General features: G+C 39.3%; 1 protein-coding gene across 2 annotated transcripts in view; it reads right to left on the reverse strand.

Annotated features, from left to right (window-relative positions):
* The window catches only part of PDE3B (phosphodiesterase 3B), an 87,001-nt gene extending 67,837 nt beyond the window's left edge, over positions 1-19,164 (reverse strand). The window contains exon 1 of one of the 2 annotated variants that reach the window (XM_050335386.1): positions 17,987-19,164. In XM_050335386.1, the coding sequence (XP_050191343.1) occupies positions 17,987-18,961 (975 nt within the window). In that variant the 5' untranslated portion in view covers positions 18,962-19,164. The remainder of the gene's footprint in view (positions 1-17,986) is intronic. The other variant, XM_050335387.1, reaches the window with a different exon arrangement.
* Between the last annotated feature and the right edge of the window lie 535 nt (positions 19,165-19,699).

The raw sequence follows: 19,699 nt of genomic DNA on the forward strand, positions 1-19,699 counted from the left end.
AGTTCCCCAATTTAGTTCACTGTGTAGTCTCATGAATGCTTGTGTCAGCACAATGGGGGATGGTGCTAGGGCAGGAATGAGCAGAAAGGGCTGGGAAGGACCACTCCTTTCAGTGTCAGTGCCATAAAGCACTCAGGGAATTGGCATATTTGAGCAGAGCTGTTCAGATTAGAAATGATATGTCTGAAGGTAAAAAAAAAAAATCTCTTTTTTATGACTACATAAAAATTAATCTAAATTGGACATACTTCTTAGTATCAAAAAATTTTTATGCTCTGACCTCAGAACTCATAATTTTGATCAGCACTTTCACTGCAACTGTACCTCACAGTCTACAAAACCTGCTGTTGCACCACATATTTTACTTAGCTCTGCTGCTGGTATTATGAGAAAAAACAAAAAAGGTAAAAAACCCTAAAGCAAACAAACAAACAAACAAAAAAGAACAAACAAAACCCCCCAACACACTAATATGTGAAGGAACAATAAGTAAGACTTGGGGAAAAAAGTAGAATATAGCAGAAACAAATACAAGAGCTCAGCATTCCAATTTTTAAAAAGTAAATAAATAAACAAGAAAAAAAAAGAAGGGAGGAGGTATAGAAAGGTTACTGATAGCATTATATTACTTGATTTTAAAAGCCATTGAAATCTTGACCTCTAACATGCATCTTAGCAAAAGCATTTCCTCCAAATAGGTTCAGTATACAGACAATAACATTTTAAGTCAAAAATGCTTATAAAATTGCTATTACAGAAGAGAACTGTAGTAAGACATGAAGACTGAGAAAAATTGTCTGCAACTGTAAGCTGAGGCAAAGAAAAGGTGAAATGAGCTCTTCATTCCACAAGATTTTAGCAAACTGTTACATTTTATTGATTAGCTAAGGACTCAAGTTCTGTGTGGACACTAAGCACATAGAAAGTCTGACGCTGAAGAAACTGGAAACAAGTCGGTTACTTGGACACAAAGTAAATAAACTGTGAGTATCACAAAATAGTAAAGGAAAACTCATGACATGCCAGGAAAATTTAAAGATGGCTGTGGCATTTCTCTCTGTTATTCCCCCTAGCTTTTATTCTCTGAAAATCCGAAACAAACAAAGCAGCCCAATGACAGGTTTACTGCAGGCTGAAGTTGGGATGTTCTAGGGTGGAAATGCAGAGAAGCTTCCTATTCCTAGGAAAGAGGAAGATTTCAATATCAGGTGAAAGGGGCTGCTGAACAGAACTAAGTCTACATAATTTCCTCTGTTGGTCCTAAGGATTACATGAAAACAAATAAACAAAACCCTTACTGGCAAAGATAGTTTGAAAATAAAAAGACCTGGAAGAAAGTTACTCAAATTAGACAACTGGAATTATGAAATTTTTTAAAAGGTTGCCCATCTTAGGGGATTCTAATGATCATATAGGACACAACAAAAAAACACCCCTTTGTGCTGCTCAGAAAAGCATGGAAACCTTCCTGATGCACAAAACTTTCCATACAAGGTGATCTGACTGGTGGCCCTTTTAGCTACAGACATTAAAAGAAACGATGGATTCTCAGTCACTTCCTCCGTGTTTTCAGTGGCACTTTCTACAAAAGACTTCACAGTGTAAGACCTGCAAAAACATTTTACTGATTTGCTTTCCACAGTAAAAATCACAATCAGAAGAAGATGTAAGAGACCTTAATCCCTGTTCTCTTTCATAGCACCCACCTATGTGACTGATTCTAAAAGTTACAGAATAAACAATATTAGAAGATGAGTTGTGAAACCATAGGATTAAAACAAATATAAAGCAAATGTTCCCACAGGAACTGGACAAAATTTTACCAACTCTGCTGAAAAAAAAAATTGCATGCCCTTACTATAATGCCTGAAAGATTAAATAGCCAAGTAGTATCCAGTTCCATCTGTTAATAGACTTATCTTTTGAAACATGCATGTACACAAAATAGTCTGGCTGAGAATTCTGATAACAACAACTGAATGTTGTCAGCTCATAAAAACACCTTGAAATATCTAACAAGTGCCAGAATAAAGACTCAGAATTCAGATAACTAAACGATATTAAAATTTATACAGAAAAAAATTAAGTGCATGATGATGTAACTCCCATTTACTTCATTCAAGGAAACTGACAAGGCTTACAGGGCTAAAATACTAAAGGATAAACCAAAATATTTAATATGTCTGATGTATTGTAGAACCTGCAGGAATTTTCCTAAATAAATGGCAAAATTTCTGGACTCATGGAACCCACTAGTGACCTGATGACAAGTTAGCCTCCATTTTACAGTCCAGAATTGAAAGGCTAAAGAAAATTAAGCACCAAATTGTGATTTCCAGATCTTTCACTAATATCTTACGTTAGCTGTTGATTGGTCATACAGATTTGAGTCCTAATACTCACTAATTCCAACAGTAGAACTTCACAACTTGCAGCTGAGCTGATATGAGCAGGCATCAAATACAGCACAAACCAAGCAGAGGCCACACACAACGTCTGAGTGAGGCCGGACAAGTCAGCCAAACTACTCTCAACTATCAGCAAAACCAGTTACTCTTCCATTATAAATGGCATTCCAGTGCTTTAGCCACCTTCACACAGTTTTGAAAAATTTTTTTTTTATTTATGTAAAATAGAGTTGAAGAGAAACCTGTACAAAGATCCCAGGCCATGTGATCACTGTTTGGAATGCAGCCCCGGTGATCAGCTAACCATAAATGATGCTGGCATACAGTCCAAAGTACGCTCTAAAAATATGGGCTGCCAGACTCTTACAGCCAACCTCATTTATCATAAATGTGCAGAAATTAAGATACTCAATCTTTCTAAGCCTTGTGTTCAAGGGTTTGGGGTTGGGGGAGGGGAAAGTTGGGTTTGAGGTTGGGTCGTGGTGGTTGGGGTTTTTTTTTGTTTTCAGTGGTGTTCCTTGTTTGGAGTGGTTTTATTTCAGTGGGGTGGGAAGGTTTGTTGACTTGGTTGTTGCCTTTGTTTTGCTTTATTCTTTTAACACAGAAAAAAATGCAGTGGGTTATATGGAGGAATTCTTCCAAAATCATTTGAAAATCCTAGTATTCAAACGTTTAAAATATATTTACTTTTTAAGCTTCATACAAACACAGGAAAAAATCTATTCTGAATTAACCTTGACATTTTAACAAGTCTGGTCTGCAACTGTATACTGTAATTCTAGTTTGTTAAAATCTAAGTTTATTCATGTGTTTGCCTATTTAAAAAAAAAAAAAAAAAAAAAGAAAAAGAAAACCAAACATTTTTGGTTTAAGCTGTTGGTCACCATGTGCCTTTCCCCAAAAAAACTCAAGCCGTAGCTAGCCATAAGGCAATACCCATATTAACAACATACATCAATAATAAAGCAGTTACTGTAAAGTTGTTTACAGTTTTGAAGAGAAATGCAGAAGATACGATGATTTGCTGAAATAAAACACACACTGCTTTCAACACTCACTGGTTTACATTAGTGACTAGGTAGACACTAGGTAACTAAACTTCAGCAACAGAAGTTACTGAATTTTAATCACAACAGGAAAAAAACTGTTAGAACAATACAGAATTTAGAATCCCTTGCTTTAGAGGTTAAGCCTCAGGTAACATTAATTTTGAAAACTGTGTTTTAATACGTGGCACCAAAAAATACTTCAGGTTAATTGCTGGAAAAGGTGGTGATATCCAAACTGCTGGCCAAACTTAACAGTACTTAATTTTGGCAACTGGGAAAGATCATTTTCATACAGATCACCAAAATTTGATTATACATCTTTGAGAATCAATCCCAGCTACAACGTTCTTGAGCGAAGCAGGCTGGAAAGTTTAAATAATTTTTCAATTTATTCGCTTCACAAATCCTCCTGAGCGCCGTAGCCGCAGTCACAACCAAACGGTTTGAGGCTAAGCCAGTCCTTTCCTTTGTAACAGGCGAGTTCAGCTTGCAACACTATCAAAAATAAAAGAACTGTAAGCTAATTGCTGGCAACTATGACGCAAGCAGTTTCCTAGGTAACAGCCCAAGTTGCTGAAGTGCCTGATCCAGCATTTCCTCATCTGTTTGCACTCACACCAGCAGTCTGACAATGTAGTCACTGCATCCTGTTTCACTCAGCAGCCAGAGAAACACACTGAGCTTAACCCTTGAGTAACATCCTTACAGTTCACCCGGCTCATCTCAAACTAACTTTTACAGTGATGCTTTGTGCTGGCATTTTCCTTTTCTCACACCTCTGCAGCAGCTGTGTGCACCGCTTTTCCTATTTTTAATTGAGAAGGAAAGCACAAGAATGAAAACAATTTAAAATGAAATTTTAAAAAAAATATGTAACGTATCTTTTGATTTTCATTTGCACTACTGAAAGTTTCTGTCACAAATTAAACTTAAAAAATTAGTGGTCTACAGATTTTACATAAAACATTAAATTATATTTAACTCAGATGTCAAATTTATAAATACAGAATTTTCCTGATTTAAACTATACTCAAAATAAATTACCTAAAAACATCAAGACTCTCTCTTAAACTACTTCACATTGAATTCAAACATATATACTCATATAGAAGTATATATAAGTAAGAAACATGTTTTCAAAATGTATCACAAAACAGTTACTGTATACACCAAGGAATACAAAAATCCCATTTTGATGTAAAAAAATCCCGTAGAGATCATGGGTCTCATCAGTGAGCTATCTTGCAGGGAAACTGCAGATTTTAGAGAAAAAAAATTTAATAAAAACAAACAAATGCTGACCTATCTGACCATATATTGGACACACACAAAATGTAGGTTATTTTACAGTTTATTTTTAAACGTGAATTTGAATTTGGTCATTTTGCGACCTGAATAAACACGAAACAAACTATTTTCAGCACAGAGCTTTTATGTGCTGACATCGCTGCTTATCCGGTGTAAAAACACGTAACTGCTTTTCTGTGCTCTTGGAATAGTTGTGGACCACAAAGAAAGCAAGAAGGCAAGATAAAAGTTGTTTTGTTTGGGTTTTTTTTGTATAAAATTCTGGGCAAAGCTTTACCAAGGCAAAATGCACATGAAATTCACTACTGAAAAAGTCACCCACTGTCACAGACTGATCTACCCAGTGCACTTTTAAGTGGGAAATCCCCCTCAAGCATTCTGAAGTAGACAGATGACAGCCAGCCAGAGCAACCTGTCACAGCAGCTTCCTGACCACTGAAGAGAACGTGAGGGTGCATGGAGCAGGCAATGTTAGGGAATTTTCAGTATTCCTTTCTCAAAAGCTCTACTTGCTCAGCAGACCAGGTTCACATCACGCTAGAACTGCTCTACAAGGAAATCTAAGACATCCTGATTTTCCAGTGACTGGCAGTCTCATTCTTTCAAATACATCGTGGTTTCTCCAGTTTCTTGGGAAGGTTTCATGGTCAAATCTAGTATCGTAATTTAACTATATTCCAAAAAAATAAAATATCAAGTTTTAGGCCAAAAAGCCCAGGGGCACAGACAGCCTGAAATAAAACACCAAAGAACAGCATGCAAGTATGCGCTGGCAACTATACTTACATAGAAAATAAGAAACCTAAAAGTTTACACTATATAATCAATGCTCTGGCTTAGTCAACAATTAACTATTTGTTAACATCTCAGAGACACTGCTCTCAAAATACAGATGTTTCCATCATCAGCAGGCTTTTCTACTCTATTGATACAGTTTTTCTCTGCATCACTTCTTAGTTTCTTCCCATGCACCTGCATTCCTCTTTGTTCTGAAGTTGCAGTACCCACACAATATGTGAGAAGGCGGAAGAAAAGAAGAAAGAAATGCTTTCTTCACACATAGACCCATTTTCCTCAACTGAATGGAAAGCCAGATAAGAAAAGAAAAATAAAGGAAGTAGTCTGGTATGTGTTATGGAAATTCCAGAAAGAGATCAAAAATTTTCAGGGATGAATAGGTAGAAAACCTGGGATGACACAAGGCATGTTGAGGAACCCAAATATCCCTGTAGGGGAGGGAAGCAAACCAGCACAGACTAGCAAGACTATTGCTACAGGGTTATGCTGGGATACAAAAGATTCCCACCCTAACTCTATTCACCAATGGATTAGGGAGTCCTGAGAAAAATCATGAGCCACATGATGGCTTTAGGCTTTAAGTTAGATTCAAGTTTCAGACAAGTTTTCCAAAACAAAAACATAAAATGGTTGCCAACGACAACTTTGACAAAATGATTTTTTAGATGCCTGGATGAACAGCAGTGGAAGAACATCCACATACAAATTCTGCCAGAGGGCTAAAAAATACTTATATCTAGATATGAATAAAAACACCAAAGGACTTAACCAATTAAGTCACATAACTGTTACAAAACAAGACCATTTTGTATAGAAGATGAGCCTCTACAAGGGTCGGAAATCTACCCAAATACTAATGGTTTAGTATTTTTACAATACTCAGAATTGTTATCTGCCTTATAACAATCCACAGACTATAGAATCTACCATCACTATATAGTTTTCTCCAGCTAACAGTCTCCTGTTATACTCTGGGACACAAGAATTAACATACAGCTCTGTCCACCAAGCTGGACAACCTCCCAGATGATGCACATATTGAGACAGGTGTGGGGAACTCACTGGTCTTTTTAACTTTGGCTTTTCTTGGTTTACCCCTCTTACTGAAATCTGCTGGGTTATCACTGCAGAGCATGTCAAAGAGTGAATCAGAGCTAATAGAAAAAAACAGACCTGGGACACAGCTGGGAATCTAACAGGCGTGCTGAACCAAAGTATTACTCAGAAACTGGAAATAAAGTTCAAAATTTCCTTGAAAAGAAAATAAAGTTCTGCAAAAGTCCAGTTAAATGTGCTTGCCTTTTGGGTGTAAACAAAGCTCAAGGTATCAGGACAGAAAATATTCCCCTGCTCCTACTGATCCTGTTACAACCCAAGCTGTAATCAGAATGAAATACCTCAGTTGAATTCAACATCAGCATTACAAAGATCAAGCAAAGATTTCTTATAGCTCTAAAACACTGCAGGAAGGTACACTGACAAATAAAAATCCTCTAATTTTTTCCCTCAACTGTGGAGGGATCAAGTTGTTCAGTATTTATTTTTTGAGGCACAGCTATTATCGTTAGTCACTCAGCTACTCTTGCTACAACTACAGCACTGGAGTCAATACCACTCCTGTTCTTCCCTTATGACAGGAGAGAGCCAGGCAAAACATAAATAAGGTGGCTAAAGGTTCAGCCTTCTTAAAAAAAAAAAAAATCCCAAACCAACCTAGAAAACCTTTGTCCCCTCCATCCAGGAAATAAACAAACAGAGGATTGTTTTCAGCTTTGAAACTACCAAAGACATACAGATCCTCTTTGGGCAGCAAAGAATAAGTCCACATACTAAGACCTCAGATCTCACGAATAAACTTGCAATTATGTTTACAGAGAATGAAGCAGATGAATGAGCACCTTGTATCTGACCTGCAGAACTAAAAGAACAAAATGAAAAACACAAATAACTTTACCATATCCTATACTATCCTATGCTAAGGTCTGCATGACTATGTAAAAAATAAATGTATGTGCCTTCTTAAATGCAGTCTAATTATGTCTGATTTTTCAATAATGGATGGTTCATGTACTGAAGTAAGAGAATCTAGAAATATTTTAATTCTGTAAATGCAAAATAAATATTTAATTCTGTTATGTTAAAAATTATACGTTACCAAGTCTTCTACATTTTTTTTTTTTCAAAAAATAATTTTATTGCTAGGTTTCAGAAAAAGTAAAATATTTTGAGTCAGAATATTTTTATGTCTCTGCTGAAAGAGACACTTGTAATTTTGGACCAAGTTATGGTACCAATCTTGTAACACATAGGAAGAGAAAGAACACGCTGGTGATAAAATTATCTCAAAATTAAGAAAAGATATAGACAGAAAGATAGAGAACAATGACATTTCAAAAAAGACAAGCAAATAAGCAATTTACTATTGAACACTAATGTCATAGAAAATTATTTTTCTTGTACTTTCAAGGACAAATAATTAAAACTAAAGATGTGTCTTCTAAAGGCACACCAACCATGTCCATCACCAGACAGGTGAAAGGAACATAGCTCTAAGAATGTATTTGAGACTGTTAACACTTGCTACTAGAGACCTAAAGTTATAAATTACACTAAACCCTGTGAATTTTTAAACAAGTAAGGACTATAATCTCAGTCCTTAAACACTGCAAAACACATGTTCTTTTCCACTTGAAGGCTTAAGTACTCTACTGACTCTAGGGAGCTTCCTACCAGAAGAAGTGTTAAGCGAGCATAGAAGACTTACAAATCTTTAGCAATGAGATTTTTACAGCAACTAGTCTCTTAAGAGAAAAATTGCATAAGACTAAATATACCTTTATAAGTCCATCATTAAAGCTACACGGACTTCTGCAGATGCCTGAAATGGAATCTCTTCATTACATGAAACATAGTCTAAATATTTCCTAAGGTTGTAAGACACTTTCCTGAACAAGGAATCAGTTTTATATTTACACGTATAGTACCAGTTTCCAAATCAATTTGTCTGGAAATTTTATCCCTAATGATATTAATAATGGGTCTTTCAACTATTTTTGGATTTTCAGTCTTCATAAAAAATTCTTATCCTTCACACATACACTGAAGTACTCTTTTCTTCCTGAGACTATTCTGCAGATGTCTCAGAGGATTTGAAAACACAGGTTACAGTTAAAAGCAATAGCCAGCATCTGCCTCTGCTCATCTACTCCCACTTTCTTATTTTAATCTCAACATCATAGAAAATCGCTTGCAAACTTATTACTTGCAAATTTCTTTAAAATTCTTTGGCACCTAATGAACAGGCTGCCAGTTTTGAAAAATAAATTAATTAAAAGCAATGACAAAAAAAAGACTGGTCATTAACACAAAAGCTGTTCCAAACTCTTCTTTCTTCTTTCTAAATCAAACTTGTCCAAGCAGAGACTGCAAATAGAAGGAAAAACTAGATTTTCAATATTACCAGAGCATGGAAACATTCTGCTATGGTGAATAAAAAGTAGCAAGAAATGCTGATACAAATTCTAATTAATGCTTTCTACAACTACATAAAAATAATTTAACAGATATTTATAATCAAAATACTTTCAACTGTGCTTTGCCATAACAGCAAAAAGCTGTTATTTACATCATGGTAATAACTCATTTTAACTTCAGAAAGACATACTACAGCTTTTTAATCATTCATTGAATGATCCTAAGTAAAATTCCATAGCTTTTTTACTATTTAAACAAAAAAAGAAGAACTGGAAGATGCCTAAACATCTGTGTGCATAATCTATGGAAATTCTCTCATTGAAAAATTCATTTGAAATTGGCTTGGTAAGCTTATTTCAGTGATCCCCAAAAGGACACTATGCTGCCCTAAAAATGCAGTTAGCTGAAATAAGGACAGAAAGAGGACAGATAGAGGGTGGACAAGACAAGCTTGTTTGTGGTTTTTTAGTTAAGATATGAAATATACTGCTCTATCCTATATTAATATGTTCGGAAGAATCAAGCCCCTGTCATCATTAATGATTTATTTACCCCAGTCCATAAGCAGCATATCTGCGATTTCAGTGCCCTTTTGTATGGCCAGTCTCAATGGAAACAGTATAACTTGGATCAACATTCATCTTTCCCTGAGCAAAATAAAGTCTGCTTCTTGCAGACCCAACTAGCCAAGAGGAAAACTGTGCCTTTACTTCTTCCAATGTGAGCCAGTTCCCTCGGGGCAGTCAGTGCCAGAGCAGATGGTGTTTCACAGGCACAGCAGGATCTAAACTTTTTCAGCCTGCTAATCACACCGTCAGGTTTGAACACAAATTTGCCTCCCCTACTACCCACACATGAGAGCATAACTGCTTGTATCTACATAAAACACAGTTGAAATGAAATGAAATTTAATTTCATGCTACATAATGAGGATAATTCTTAAGGGGGGGAGAACGTAGGGGATACTATGGAATTGCAAGAGCACATAACAAAGAGTTTGTGAGTATATTTACACACTACACTGTCTAGGTGGCAAATCAAATGAAATGAAGGCTACTGTGAAGATCGGTCAAAACAATAATCAATTCTTAATGCTTCTCTCAAAAACATTCCTCTTTTTTTTTTTTTTTTCAAGTTAGCATCATTAAACTTCACATGACACAGGGTTTTATTAACTACTAATGATGTCCTATGAAAACAGAGATCAATCCCTGCCTCAGAAAAAGCTCACCAAAAGTCAGTTCACTTTCAGAGCTGACAAGCCCAGCTTCGAGGCCATCCCTGCCTGTAAAGCACACACAGTGTGAGGCTCCTTGGCCACCACACAGCCCTCACACAGAAGATGATGAGGTATCTGAGGGTTACTGTTTAGCAGTCATCAAACGCTGAAAAACAGTAGATGTATCAGTAATTTCTGTGAAAGGATAGAAACTGTTCTGGAGAGCCAGAAAGTACTAGAAAGACTCATTGATACTTGTTCTTTAAAAATCCTCTGCTTCTTATCCTGTTTTAGTAACTTGGAGTATCCAGAAATTTAGAATTCTTCCAAAAGAATCTACTAGACAGAAGGAATAAATTATATTCCTGAAGTGGCAAACAGGTGTCACACAACAACGTTTAAGGAGGAAAAGCAATAAGTTTAAAAACCCTAAAAATATATTATGATTTAACCTGTAATATCAACTGACTCTAAGGAAATTAAAAAGTCCCTAAATGTAAATACAGGTCTTTAATTTTAGGTCACATTGGGGAAAAAAAAATCATGCTAAAGATGCAGACATTTAGCCTAGTGTAAGAATGTCCTTTTTAGCCTTTAGTTTAGCTCCAATCCTTTAAAGAAGGTTAATTAAACAAAAATAAAATGTAACATGAGTGATAATGAAGGTTAAAGAGACACTGTAACGCCTACTGGCTATGCAGGGAGTCACAGTTAAGCCATTATTTCAATAAAACTGATGAAATTTCCCTCTGATAACCCTAAAACCACTCACTTTCAGGAAGATTTATTCTGTATTATGAACTTCACTGATAAAACCATACTGACAAGAGACATAAACAGGCAGGTGTGACACAGTCTTGCTGTACCGCCACCTATCAGAGACACAGACAGAGTGAGGTTAGCACTGCTGGTCATGAATGTTCTGCATAACAGCACTATTTTTCATAAATATTGAACAAACAAACAGATATTAAAAAAATATACTTGCATATCTGTGCCCTAGTCTGTCCCTCTCCCAATAAGTTTGCACTTTGTTTCAAAGGAATGTGCTACGTATAAAAGCTGGGTATGAAAAAGTAAGGATGGCCCAACACATCGAAACTTAATCCTGGTCACCAGCTGCCTGTATTTATGTGAATCATGTCCTTTCCCAAATCTGTATGATCCATTTTCAAATATGAAACTGCTACATATTTGAAACTGTCACCTTGTTTCAGCAGTCATGTGTTGTTATGGTGTCTTGTAGTTCCTAGAACAGTTTGGTTTGCCACGCTCACCAGTAAGGCCATTCACTTAACTGGCCTTCCTTAAGCACAGATCTATCTGGCTTATTTCTTTCACACATCCCTTCCCCAAATGCCATCACCTGTCAGTTTATTCCTAACCCAGTGAACTCTCATTTATTAACATCCATGGCTCCTGTCTGTTTTGAAGGCTCTAGTACACTTTTACTGCCACTGGATCCTTAAAGTTACTGGTCCTTTTTATGCTTCACTAACAATCAATCATACATTACACAGTGTGCCCTGAACAACTCAAACCCTAGCTTTAACCTTAAATTTTCATTTCTGCTATTGACTCGCAGGAAAGTCCCCTTTTTTTTTTTTTTTTTACCACTAAAGTTTATTCTGTCAGGTCGTTCCGTCTTCTACGCATTGTTTTCACCCCTTGTAAAGGACATGTTGAAATTCACCATTTCCTTTCATTCCCCTTTATTTTCATCATCAACTATTCTTTCAGCTTGCTCTCCACATAGTTTTATCCTGGAAAAATCAGTAAGATTCCAGCAAAATATTTTATGTCTGTAGCCTCCTGTGGTCTGTCCTCCCTCCTCATTGGCAGGCAGAAGTTTCTCAACTGTTTACCTCAACAAATTTTTGCATCAACGATAGAACAGACTCCACCTCCCAGTTTCCCTGCCTGTAATCCTTATCTTTGCACAAAAGTACAAGATTTACTCTTTCCCATCTTCAGCAACAAGTATCATCTGATAGTTGCAGTCAGCTTTGTTCAGTGATTTGTTTGAACAGTGGTAAAGCTGCATGAAGTTTTCATTTTTAGGTATTGGAAGAGAAAAACAGGAGTAAAAAGGTCTTTTTTAAAAATATAACTTTCCTACCAAATGTCAGCTAAGGCCCAGGTTTCACCAGAATCCCCATCCCACCCCACCTCCATTGTGATATTTTCTCATGACATGAGACACTGTCATGGGGATTCCTCAAGTTCAGCTCACACTGCAGACTTGCTCTGTGTTGGAGCATATTCCACAGGGTCCCTTCACTTGCCACTCACCTTTTTTTTCATAAAACTTGCTGCAGTTTGGAACTTCTAGGGCCTCAGCATTCAATCAGTTCTGTTGGTCAAGTTCAACTATTAAGATAGTACTGTCAGGCATATATATACATGCACAGACTTACACTGTGTCAAAAAATTAGTCTTTTTCGCAGGAAAATACACCCAACTCCTTTCAATTCTCTTCCCTTTCATAGTTAATCTCACAGAATATACTGTTTACAAACCTCAGCTTGGGGGCTGTTCGCTTTGTCATTCTAGACTCTCCTGGGAACCTTTTGCTCCTCATCTATAGAAGTTTCTTTTGTAAACTTAAAACATCTTCCTGGTCCAAGCTGAATATTAATACTTTATCCAATTTATTCCGCTAGTTTTCTTCAACACAGTCAATCATGCAGTTGTTGGAATTACCTCTCAAAGCTTCTTCCTTTCTTTCCTCCATCATATTTCTCCAGCATTTGCACAGTAGTTGTCTTTGATCTCCTTCCTTTCTCCATTTGCATTTTCTTTTCAGGAAAACACACCTGAAGTCACAGTCAACCTCCTCTGCTACACTGACAGCTTTCAGTTGTGCAGAATATGAACTGCCACCAAGTCTCAGACATCTAAAAGCCAGCTCAAAGTAAGCTTAGCTAACAGAGTTCTTAACTGCACTCGGTCTCCCCAATATCCTTTTTTTGTCATTGTCTGTGAGCCACTGCACAATCCCTGGGGTCACTTTGCCACAGGATACCATCTTAAACTCTGACCTCTCTATGGGCAAACCATACTCAAATCATCCTTTCTTTGTGGTATAATACTTTAAGAATAAAACTATATAACCAATATAAAAAAGGGAAAAAAAAAAAAAAAAAAGGATGCAACTCTTACTAAGAGTCTTCTCATTTCACATTTCACCCAGCACAAAATATTTTGTCAAGGTCAGAGAGAAACAATAGAATCCTACTCATCCAAAATACAGCTGCAGAAAGTTTTCTAAGTCTGTTGCTTTCACCATGTAATCCTTCCCTTTGCACATTCCTCACACTCAGCTGCATCCCATTGACACTGATTACATTCACAGCTCAGCACACATCGCTACCTTGGTTTTTCCCCATAAGACAAACCCGAGAGACACGAAGATTCTGTTAACAACAGAAACACATCTTGACATGCAGGTACTGTGACCACTGTTACTGTGGTAACAGCCATTGTAATCTGGAAGGGAAAACTTAAAATATCAAAGAGCTAGTTTGTGAAATACATAGCAAAGAGAATGACATTTTTTGTATTGGCTGCAGTTAACAGGTAAAGGCTCACATGTTTTTAGGCTGCAAACAGTATCTGAACTTAATTATAAGACTCTAAAATACACATTAATTGACAGCTTCTGCACTAGGAAGTTTATACCCTGAATACTTAAGTACAAAGTATAATTTGTTCCACAAAAAGGTAACAGACACAGATGTAAATTTCCTAAGCAAATAAGGAACTGCATTAATTTCAAGTTACACAAATATTTTAGGCTATTGAAATCAAGACCTTATCTTCCTAGGGTAATACATCAAAGGTATGGATAGCTTGGAACAGAAACCGGGGAGAGGTGGCAGCCAATCCAACAACCTAACCACAAGACAATTCTTCCTCCAGTTATCAGAGTGCAACATGAAGGTAGTCCTTGTCCATTAAATATCACAGCTCTCCTACGTGTTTTAACCTGGTCAGGTAACTAGAAAATATATCAGCTCTGTCTGCAGACTGTTTTAGACTCTCACGTGTATTTATTTAGGAAGGCCTATTCCTTACTGAAGGAATAATATGAATTTTAGAAATCACACATTCTTTCTGGATTCCGAGAAGCTCCTGTGTATGATTTTCTACACACAGTTGTTTGCTCTCACATGTAAGTTCACCATCAAGTTAATGGAAAAGAAGTTTTACTACCATATTTTTCAGGACAGCATTTACAAGATCTGCAACACTGGCTTTTAGATTCCCAATTCTGATTTGGCTTTCAGGCAAAAAAGAAACTATGAAATTAAGTGCTAAATATGCAACAGCCAATGAAGATAAACCCTTTGATATCAGTAGCAATAGGTACAGCTAACAGATTAGCATCCCATTAACACATGTAATCAAAATATGACCTACACAAAATTTGAAATACCAATCAGTCCTGCAGTCTTACTGCAATTCCTCTCTCAGTCCAAGATGAACACTGAACTAAAAATATAAAAAGCCTGTTTACTCCTAAAAATCACATGAATTTCTGTGAGTAGAAGTGTTAATACAGCGGAGTTCAGAAAAGACATTTCAATTGCCTAACTTTTAACCTTAATTTGATTCATGATTGTTCCCTTCTATGTGTATTTATATATTTGATAATGGCATTTAAGTATATGTACATAAAAATTTAAAGATATAATCTATTCAAATTTCTTTCTTCCAACTCCAGACTACATTGCCAGACATATGTACTGCAGAGAAGTTACACACAGCAGGAATTGCAGACTTTGATGGCTAAAAGTAATATGGATATTCATATAAAGGTAAGATTAAAGGTAAACTAATTGTATCAACCCTCCAGCATTATAGTTGCTGCACCTGTTGAAGTGCAGAAAGCAATAATCTCAATATTTGTCATGAGAACTGCTCAAATTAGCAAACTTTTACAGGCTCATGCTTATAGGGCCTCTTTCCACTCCTGCCCCAGAAAACAGCAATAGATTTATCCAGTTTCTGTGTGCACACAGTACTGGTTGCACATACCTGCACACTCATATTCCATCCCGCCCACCACTCAATGCACACAAACCCCTTAGAAAAGCATTTATTAAAGAAAAAAGCCCCAATTAACTAAATATAAGTATTTTCTTGTGCATTTAACTAGACAGAGAACCCATATAATTTCAAATCAAGGCATAACTGAAAATTTAAGGTCAATACTAATACTCCCTGTTTTCCTCAAAGCGTAATTAAAATCTACACAAGAGAAAATTTGTTCACAATGAGAACAATCAGCCATTGGATTAATCTCCCCAGGGAAGTTGTGGACTCCCCAGTATTGGACAGTTTTAAGATTTAGCTGAATAAGGTGCCGGGCCATCTTGTCTAGACAGTGCTCTCGCCAAGAAAGGTTGGACGATATGATCCTTGGGGTCCCCTTCTGACCTGCTATTCTATATTTTACTATATAAATATAAACCTCTACATATAAGAGGTTTGCAACAATCAGACAAAATATATCTAATAGAATAGCAATAACAACTCATTCATTAAAGTATTCCTGTCATGATGGACTTGCAGCACGTTCCTTGTACTGATCTTCCTAACAATGCTCATTAAACTCCCTCTTAAAATACTAATACTGGAAAAGAACCATTGTAATATTTTATAAAGATTTGCAAAACATGTGATCAGCCCTTACAGAAAACTCACACCAGAAATTCTCTCTGAAAAGCACTAAGTGCATACATTCCTTCTGTTTCAAGGAAGCAATATAAAAACCTTGTGCTGTTTATTCAAATAAAGTCACACATTATGGGCTTAATTCTCCCTCCCCCTGCCCAAACAATTGATGTTTTATCATCTCTGCAATGTCTGATCTCTCTCCAAGTCAGAAGGGGATCAGAAGATTTAACCTGTGTTATCCTTGTAAAATTGCATATAAAATACAGTACAGAACAAGTATCTGTGAATCCCGTTTAAGCTGTGCTTAACAAAGTACAAATATTTACTGTAAAGCATAATAGACTATTAGGAAAGTGAAGACCTCCATATCTCTTTGTTGTTCACATCTAGTGATAACAAAGATATCAAATTCTGGAAGTCTACCAAACAGTTACGTTTTATTATGAACACGTATGATTTAAGTACCGCCAATAAATTCTACATATTTAGTTATAGTTGACATTTATGATGTTACTTAAAGAATAATGAATGCCCTAACTTGAAATATGCGCATGCCTTTAAGAAGGGAGTTGAATGTCAAAGGAAGCTTTTAGTAACATGCATATGAACAAATATCTTCTCTCATCCAGAAAGGTTAATGAAATCACATTTTCTGTACTTCAGACTAATGTAACAGAAAAAGGGAGTATTTACTGTCTCGAAGGGAACAGAAAAAGTAAACTGTTATACAATATTCCCTACGTATCTTAACTGCAAGTACAATATTTTAATGTGTCTTTCATTGTATGCATTAGATAATCTACAACTCATTAAATGGGTTATTTCTGAAGCCTTTTACAGCATATTTGCATTTTAACCTTTTAATACTGCTGTATTAATTCCACTGTGTAAACACAGGGGGAAAAATGCTCCAAAACCACTGCACCATTTCAGATTCACCTCGTATTTCCTTAGGTCTAATTCACAATCAATCGTAAGAAGTGCAGTACAGAATACATGTCAAAGCAAAATTAGAAAATTTCATTTAGCACCCATGAATTTCAGCCACGACAGTAATAGACGGGACTGTGCAGCAACAATCACTTCCCAGAAACTGCTCACTTGCACGTTTATTAAATACACTCCCCTTATTCTCCCTCCTACAACGGGCTGATAATCCACTTGCAGCAGCCTCGGGCCAGTTCCAACACAACTCGATGTTCCTGCAGTTGACGTGCAAGAGCCCAAATAAAAACAAACTCCCCCACACGCACGGGGGTTTACGCTACAAAAAAACAAGAGTCATTGAAAAGTTTTCCGGGAGGTAGAAACCAACAGAGTTCCATTCAGGAAAAGTGAGCGTTTCGGGCATCCCTCCAGACCCTACTGAACAGCTCTCTCTTCTGTAAAAAGAGGTTTCTTAAAACGCATCAACGCAAAACTAACGTTAACTTAGGTGGGGCGAGGAAGAGAGGGTGAGAGGGAGACAGAGGAACAAGCGATAGAGGAACAAGCGAGAGGCAGAAGGAAGCTGCCACTCAAACAACGCCAACATTTGATAAATAATATCCCTCAAACCCTGGTCTTTCTTTAGCACTTGACAATCATTTTGTCCGAAGAAAGCGGGAAGGACCAGAAGTGTCGAGCTGTTAGAAAGATGTGGTTTCTTTCTCTCGTAAAATCTGCCAGAAGCGGAGGAGGTGGGGGGCTTTGGAAAAGAAACAATCACAATAACAAGGTAACTGATAGCTGAAAACGTCTGGTTTGAGGTTTTGTTCTAATCAATAAGAACCACTGTTTAATATTTAAGATCACATAAAAAGCGAGCGAGCCTTCTGCCCTATAGCAAATACATTATTATGATTTAGCACCCACTCAGAAATAAAGGAGTACATCGATTGTGCAGAACCCAGCTGACAAACCCGCTAAGGGACTAACGTTTCCCTCCATTCCTCTAGCAGGAGTTTGCCAGGAAGCAGACATCCAGCACAGACATACACAGCGGTTAGGAAAAGCGAGTGGCGCTCATTCCTCGGAAAGTTTCTCTCTCAAGTTTCGGAGAAACCTACCTGCTCTCTGGAAATGCAAGGCAACGAGGGTCTCCTAAACATTTTGCAGCTGCCGTAGTAGCTAGCCGAAGTTTCCCCTAAGGACACGCAACTAGATCTCCTCCTGGGTCTGATCACAGGCACTTTTTCCTCCACGCTGGGGAGCCGTGGGTGGCGGTGATGCTGGTGGTGCGCTCCTCGGCTGTGAGCCGAGAAGATGCCGTGCTCCCCGCCACAGAGTGCCAGGAGGCAGCCTGCCACCCCGGCCGTGCCGGCCAGCAGCGGTCTGAGGGCTGGGGGGAGCGAGGGGAGGCTGGCGAGCGGCACCAACCACACCAGGCTGGAGAAGACCAAGACGAGGAGGCTCCGGCGCAACTTCAGAGAGCTCTGCAGCAGGGTCAGCGCTGCCACCGAGCCCAGCACTGTCAGGAGCCTTCCTAGGAACATCTGCGGCTCCTCTTCGTGCCCCTCCTCGGGCAGCAGCCACTGCAGCGCCACGAAGTCCCCCGAGTAGCAGCACACGGGCAGCGCCAGCAGCCACCAGCGGGGAGTGCCGCCGCCGAGCTCCCCGCGCCGGCCGCCGGCCAGGTAGCAGGTGAGGAAGAAGAAGGCACAGGCGATGCTGAAGAGGGGGCTGAGGCAGCGGGACAGGCACAGCAAGGCGTGCAGCGTCCGCGGGCTCTGCCAGCCGCTCCCGTCCTGCCGCTCCCGGCCGCTGCTCTGGCCGGGAAAGGCCAGGAGCGAGAGGACAGCGGCGGCCAGGACGCCCAGGGCGAGCCGAGCCCGGGAGGAGGAGGCGGTGGGGAAGAGCAGCAGGGAGAGGAGGCTCTTCGGGGGGTCCTGGCGCAGGGGGGTCGCGCAGCTCTTCACGTATCCGTTCCGCAGGCTCTCCGCGGGGGCCGCCCCGCCGCCGTCCGGCTGCGGGCAGGGCTGCGGGGCTCTGCCGGGGCCGTGCGGGGAGGCGGCCGCCGCGGCAGCTTCTCTCTCTTCCCTCATGGTGGTCGGGGACGCGGGAGGGGGGAGGTCGGGGGAGAGGCGCGGGTCGCGCTAGCTGTGTCCCGGCCGCGCCTCCCGCATCCCTTCTCAGGAGGAGGGCGCCGGGCTGAGCCGCCGCTCGTCCCCCGCGGGCAGCGGCGTCCGCAGCATGGTGGGTGAGGACGGGGAAAAAAGAAGAAAAAGGAAAAAAAAAAAAAAAAGAGAGAGAAAAGGTAAAAGTCTCTCTCTCCCGTCCGCGCTCCCCAAGCGGATCCGGCGGCCGGGACTCGCTGCCGCCTCCCAGCGCTCAGCGGCCGCCGGCGCAGCCCGGCGGGGGTGGGAGTGAGGCGGGAACAGCCCCCGCAGCCCGCCCCCCTTTCTGCCCTCCCTCCTCTCTCTCTCCCGCCTTCCTTCCCTGCCTTCCCCGGGCCCTGCGAACCGCACTTCCCGCGATCTTTTTTAAAGCATAAATATATATACATATCGATCTCTATCCCCTCGCCAGCTCGGGCGACGGCACACCGCCCTCGCCAGGCGCTCCCGCCTGGAAGCGGGAAGGGACGGCTGGGAAAGCGGTGAAGGGGCAGGAACGCTGAGCTGGCGCGACTGTGTGTTTTATCTTGTCCTTCTCCTTTGAGATGCCGCGGAAAAGTTGCTCGTACGGACTGTAAAGCACACGCAGAATGTCGAAGTGTTTCCCCTCTGAGAACCATCCCTTTTTCCTTTTTTTTTTTTTTTTTTTTTTTTTTCCTTTTTTTT

The sequence above is a fragment of the Myiozetetes cayanensis genome, unplaced genomic scaffold (genome assembly GCF_022539395.1).
Source record: "Myiozetetes cayanensis isolate MyiCay16 unplaced genomic scaffold, myiCay2020 scf6-25, whole genome shotgun sequence".
In the NCBI taxonomy this organism is placed as follows: Eukaryota; Metazoa; Chordata; class Aves; order Passeriformes; family Tyrannidae; genus Myiozetetes; species Myiozetetes cayanensis.